The sequence below is a fragment of the Halichoeres trimaculatus genome, unplaced genomic scaffold, assembly GCF_033239565.1.
Source record: "Halichoeres trimaculatus isolate MK-OKI-2021-1 unplaced genomic scaffold, fHalTri1.1 fHalTri1_scaffold_22, whole genome shotgun sequence".
NCBI classification, from domain to species: domain Eukaryota; kingdom Metazoa; phylum Chordata; class Actinopteri; order Labriformes; family Labridae; genus Halichoeres; species Halichoeres trimaculatus.
In genome coordinates this window covers 24,121,068-24,127,102 of record NW_027437200.1, presented here as the reverse complement: position 1 = coordinate 24,127,102, position 6,035 = coordinate 24,121,068, and the positions used below count along the sequence as shown (strand labels likewise).

Below are 6,035 nucleotides of genomic sequence, written 5' to 3'. Positions count from 1 at the left end.
TCCGTTGCCCAAGAACTTTCTTGACTGTTCATGAAGGATTACATCAGAGTTTTCATTTTTTATCTGTCAAATCAAGTCCACTGTCCTGTTAGTAAAGAGAAATAATTCTGTGAAATCATTGTCGAACTCTGTGTCTGAGGTCACCACCTCAGTTTGGGGAAGGTTGTCAAAGTTGATATAGATGGCTTCCTTGACCCCTCTTTCAACACAGCGGTCTTCTCTGTCCTTCATTGACCCGGCACTCGTCGAAAGACCTGACTTTGTCCTTAAGATGTGGGTGCATGGCTGAGTCCAGGCCTGAGGAGCTGACTCTTCTGTGTTGGGCCATGGATCTGTAGAGAGGTTCCTTGATTTTGCCAATAGACAGTACAGGTGTTATGACTAAAAACTCCAAAGACTCAAAGAAACCAGAAACCAGTCTTCAGCTATGGACCCCATGTGACCCTCTAGCACACTAACAACCCTTGGAGGCTGGTATTTTTTGGTGTAGAAGTGAAGAAGTCTTTCAAAGGAGAGGTCCAACGTCTTTAAGAACTCGACCAAGTCCAGTTTCTTTATGGGATCAACCTCAGAACTACCTGGCTGACTGAGAACCATCACAGACAAACTGAATCCCTCTGATTTTGGAAAAACTAACAGGCTTTACAACAACATCAGATGGATGTGGACATGAAGCATTTTTTAAAAGAAAGAAATTATCTGCCACACTCAAGTTTCCTGTCTTTTTGTGCTGAGTGTTATCAGATGGTACAGCCTTGTTCAGGTCTCCTTGAACCGTTCATCTGACCATGTTTGTTCTGTGTCCATATTTGGTGAAACTTTGTTCAGTTCCTTGTTCATTAACAGATGATGAGATAAAAAGTTGTATATAAGAGCTGCTATCCCACTGATCAGCACCAAACACAGGAGGGTTGAAGCTTCATCAAGAAGGAAGAAGAGAAGGTAACTCAGCAGAAAATCTGACTCCATCATCTTTTCTTTGCCTTGTTCTCCAACAGCAGCATCGGTGACACTTGTGCTTCTGTCTGACTCTTCAGGCTCATCTCATCAACTCCACCATGAAGATCCTGGCTGTGGCTGCTCTCCTTTGTGCCCTGATGGCTCTGACTCCTGCAGCTCGTCAGTATCTCACATACAGAAAGTCTTTCAGTCTGATGTGTGTTTGTAATATTCTGTCAATAACTTCAGTGTCAAACTTTCTAGCTGCTGCAGAGGAAGAGCCTGAAGAGGCCCCAGCAGAAGGTCAGTTCATCTCAATAAAAGCTTTTCTTAAACTCTACTCACACCAACTGTAGACTGTTCAGTTTAAACTGAAAAATCTTTGGTTTCATTTTTGAACAGTATTTTCAGATTTAATGGAAGTTGTGAAGAGGGATCTTCAGGGTTGGAGCCGAGTTGGTCGACGCTATTTCCGCTACGAAGCCAGAAAGTTGACCTGGCATGAAGCTGAGGTATGAAAGGATTTACTGGCTTCTGAGTTTCTTCTGTTTTTGTGAACTTTAAGGTGTGAACTCTGTTTTCTCCCCTTTAGGGAAACTGCAGGTCTCTGGGTGGACACCTGGCATCATTGCATTCATACAACGAGTACCAGCTCGTTCAAAGTCTGATCACACCCTCTGGGAATCCATCTGCCTGGCTGGGAGGCTCTGATGCTCTCCAGGTATGTCATTCATACATAGAAATATTTTTATGATCATTATGAAGTTTCATCCTCAAAGACCCTGTGAGGAACTGATGGTTGATGTTGACGTAGGCCTTGTCCACAGGTATCCGGGTATTCTCAAGAAGTCAATAAGTGCAACTCAAAGCATGTCAAACCCATAGGTTTCAGTGTTTTCCAGACATAAAATCTGTGGCAGCCAATCAGAATGAACCCTGGTCATTCAGTTGAGAGGTTTGTGAACCATAAACTCTGTTTCCCAGCATCACAGTTAACAATGAAGTCAAAGTTTTCCAAAACCTTTACCTTGAGTTTTCAGGAAACATCATTTTAATGATGTAAATCTTTGGTGGATGAGGGGCCTAAACGTACCTGCTGTACACTGATGTCAACTCAAAACCCAAAATCACTAGACCCAGTAGAATCACACCTCATTTTGCTACTTTCATCAATAACATATTCACCAGTGATATTACAAGTAATACAGTGAGCGATCTATTGATCATTGACATCAGTGAGAATCTACCAGTTTTTACAGTATATAACAGCAACCACCAGAAAAAGCAGCTTGAGGAAAAACTAAAATATAGACAAGGGAGGACAGAGGAAACCACAAGTACATAAGGGAATGATTTGAAAAATTGGAAAAGTTATTGACTGTAGATCAAGAAGAACATAAAAATCAGTGAGTACATGGTCCATGCTGGTTATGGCTGTTTAAGGGTTTGTTTGTCTTCAACACTTTTTCCAAAACATGTTTCTTTACTCGAGGCTTCAGTGACAAACAGTGTTTGAGGAGGACATCTAGTGGTCAATAAAGTGAAGTACAGTCAGTTTTTGTTACTGGTTCATGGATTGTTCAGGGTTTGGTTAGCCCGTACATTTCCGTTGGATAGTACTAATGAGTGTGTGGTTTTAAGTGGATGCACCAACAACATTGGTAATTATTTAAAATGTAATAGTTATAATTCTAGTAACACAAATGCACTGAACCAATCAGGTGATTCGTGAACATCAGATCTGCTTCAAATGTCATGAGTCACATGACCAAACCGAGCTTCAGCACAGTAGTTCAACACATTTGTCCCATGAGTTACTCACTTTTTCTGTTGATGACCCCTGATTAAAAATGGCATCATTGGTGTTAAATTGTATTTTTTCTGAATGCTGTTTCTGTGTTTCTGTGGTGAGGCCAGACTTTCCAAGAAGAACACAAATCCAGTTTCCATATGAAGACCATTAAACATCTCACTGGTCTGTTAAACAACCTGTCCTGTATCTTGAAGAAACGATTCTGATTTCATGTCTGTGAATGTGATCTGCTGTTTACCAGGAGGGGGTCTGGGAATGGACTGATGGGACCACTTTCCAATATAGAAACTGGTGCACAGCACAGCCAGACAACTGGGGCAATGAGGACTGTCTGCAAATGAGTTACAGCAGTAAGTAAACAGTTTTATTAAAGGTGGTTGTTATTCATAGGAATTTAATCCATTTTTAACTTTTGGTCTGAATCAGAGTTTGCACAGAGCCAAACTCTCCTCTCCTTTGTTTCTGATATGAACAGATCATAAATGCTGGAATGATGTCAACTGTGGATACCGTTACCCCTCCGTCTGTGCCAAGAAATGGTCAACTGAGGTCTGTCACTGAGGCATGAAGAGGCTGTGAGACAAAAACATTTAGGGATGTGTGTGTGTGTGTGTGTGTGTGTGTGTGTGTGTGTGTGTGTGTGTGTGTGTGTGTGTGTGTGTGTGTGTGTGTGTGTGTGAAAAATCCTGAGGCCTAACAGTTAGTTAGTAGAAGATCACATAATAGGTTATAAAAATGTGAAAATAATCCAGTTAGTGGAACTTCTAGTTGAGTAAACCTAATTTGAGAGTGTTAGTTGAGCAAACTCAAATGAAAAAGTCAAAAATTGAATTTTAACAGCCCAACTCAAAACATTGCTGAAGTTTGTTGCCTCATCATTTGTAATTTTCTCAACTTTTCTCTTTTCACAGCGTGAAGAGGCCCTGGAAGGTCAGTTCATCTCTGATGTACACTTTCTTTTAACTCTACTTACACTTATTGCACACTGTTCAGTTTGCTGAATCATCTTTGGTTTCATTCTTGATGTTTTCTTCAGATTTGGCGGAAGTTGTGAAAAGGGGTTGGAGTAAGGTCGGTGGTCGTAAATTCTTCTACGAGTCCAAGGAGATGTCCTGGCAAGACGCTGACGTAAGAGCAGCAGGATACTTCTGAGTTACTCCTGTTTGAGTGAGCTCTGATCGCTGCAAACTTGCAAACCCCCCTGTGACTAATGTTTTTATTTTTATCTCCACTTCAGAGAAACTGCTTGAGCATGAATTTGCGTCTGGTGTCTGTGCATACCAGAGAAGAGACCCAACACATTCAATATCTGATGGGGAAACATGGGGCTCCATCTGTGTGGCTGGGAAGCTTTTATTCCCCTGGTGTACGTCATTTATCCCTACATCATGTTTTCACTATCACATTCAAGTTACATCCTTAGGCCCTGGTGACAGAGTCACTCCTTTATGTATTTTCCTGTTTATGATCTATGATGTAAAATCAGATAATCTGCACAGAATATAGTTATTTCTAAATGCTGTATCTCAGTATCTGTGGTCAGGTCAGATTTTCCCAGGAAGACACAAACTTAAAGAGTACAGGGGTATCCCTTCACACCGTGTCACACTCAGGAATATTTCTGGATCTGGAGAGACCATAGATGGACCCAGTTGGTCAAATGAGGTGTAAAAGGACTCCAATGTTGAAACTTTATCTGAGGGATAAGAAAAGATGATTCAGCTGAATGTGTTTCTGTTTTAATGTCTTTGAATGTGATCTGCTGTTTCCCAGGAAAGGAGGTGGGTGTGGGCTGATGGGACCAAGCTCCGCTATGAAGAGTGGTGCAATGGAGTGCCATACACTTCAGGCAACATGCGCTGTCTGCAAATGACTTACAGCAGTAAGTAAACAGTTTTATTAAAGGTGGTTGTTATTCATAGGAATGCAGTCCATCTTTAGCAACTTGCATCTGAATCAGAGTTTGCACAGAGCCAAACTCTCCTCTCCTTTGTTTCTGATATGAACAGATAAAAAACAGTGCTGGGATGGTGACAGATGTGACTATCGTCGTCCCTCTCTCTGTGCATAAATCCTGGTCCAACACTGAGGCATGAAGAGGCTGAGACACACACACACTTCTGGATGTGTGTGTGTGAAAAATCCTCCCTAACAACGCCGTCTGTCTCATGTGTAACCTGAGCGCTCTAAATCTCTGTCTTCTCTCTTTTCTGTGGCTGTAACGCTTCATAAGGAATGATGCGACAAGTGAAACAGAAGCTGGATTGTCTCTGAGGCCTTGTGCCCGTATTAAGATCAGACTGAATGTGAAATGGAAAGAACGCTTTGAGCATGACTTGATTCTTCTCTTTAACAAATCTTTATGCAGAATAAAAAGCTTCAAGCATTGACAAAAACATCTCTGTGTGTCATGTTGTGAGTTCATCAAGATGTCTGAGATTTTCTGTTTTTGACCTGAGATCAACGTTTTACTTGTTCACTAATTATTAATGATAATAATAAAGAGAATATAAAAACAGATTTGTTGACACAAACATAAAATCAGTGATAAGCTTTCACCTAGAGAATATCAACATGCAGATCAAAAGTCAGCGTGACACAAAAATGGAGCCAAGGTATCAGTCAGTCTAGTTAGGGGCTAGGGCTTCCAACACACCCCTAATGCTCTTCCACTTGTTTTTTTTTTTGTTTTTTTTCTTCACCATCATCTTCCGGCCAAAATTTTTGATTCGCTACTAGGCCTGGGGCTTTGAGAAAACCCCCACAAATTATACATCAAAACGTGCGGTTTGGCCGGGATCGGTGTGCTATGACTTTCCTCACCATTTCATAAAATTTTGGCCGACTTATTCGCAAAAAACTGCGAAAATTCTCTCATAAGGAATGAATGGGGAACCTAGGAATCTCTGTCTCTCCCTTCACAAAATATCCACTAACTTTGGGATGCTAAGACTTTGGCATACTTCCGCTTACAGGCACAATTTTGCTTTAAAATGTTCACTGACTTTTAAGCTCTATGGAAATGACTTTACTTTTAGATATCTTTTACAGTTTTTGAGATTTTAGTGTTTAAGCAACATAAACTTTTTTGTTTTTGCCCTGAAACCTCCGCTCCTACAGTGCGGAACTTCTGCAGCTTGAGTGAGAGAGGCGGCTGATGACAGGTTTCAACTTTCTTGAACGAATTGTCATAATTTCTGAAATCTTCACAGCAGAAAAATAAAAAGTACATTAAAACGTTCCCTGACATCTCCTGATTCTTACAAAGGGAGTATTTTACCCA

At 40.9% G+C, this 6,035-nt stretch overlaps 1 protein-coding gene across 1 annotated transcript; it reads left to right on the top strand.

Annotated features, from left to right (window-relative positions):
- The first annotated feature begins 905 nt into the window (after positions 1–905).
- Positions 906–5,124, top strand: LOC141784204 (type-2 ice-structuring protein-like). The gene is made up of 12 exons (XM_074661947.1): positions 906–942; positions 1,038–1,119; positions 1,204–1,242; positions 1,351–1,451; positions 1,532–1,660; positions 2,994–3,102; positions 3,228–3,301; positions 3,664–3,682; positions 3,789–3,880; positions 3,990–4,118; positions 4,526–4,634; positions 4,762–5,124. The coding sequence occupies exons 2-12, from the start codon at positions 1,059–1,061 to the stop codon at positions 4,821–4,823; spliced, it is 924 nt and encodes a 307-aa protein (XP_074518048.1). The 5' UTR covers positions 906–942; positions 1,038–1,058; the 3' UTR covers positions 4,824–5,124.
- Positions 5,125–6,035: the final 911 nt, after the last annotated feature.

What these genes read in the sequence shown, in the direction of transcription:
- LOC141784204 (XM_074661947.1), top strand. Translation starts at nt 1,059, where the DNA reads ATGAAGATCCTGGCTGTGGCTGCTCTCCTTTGTGCCCTGATGGCTCTG. An exon ending in GGCTCTGACTCCTGCAGCTC is followed by an intron (nt 1,120 to 1,203) that starts GTCAGTATCTCA and finishes CAAACTTTCTAG; the next exon opens with CTGCTGCAGAGGAAGAGCCT. An exon ending in TGAAGAGGCCCCAGCAGAAG is followed by an intron (nt 1,243 to 1,350) that starts GTCAGTTCATCT and finishes CAGTATTTTCAG; the next exon opens with ATTTAATGGAAGTTGTGAAG.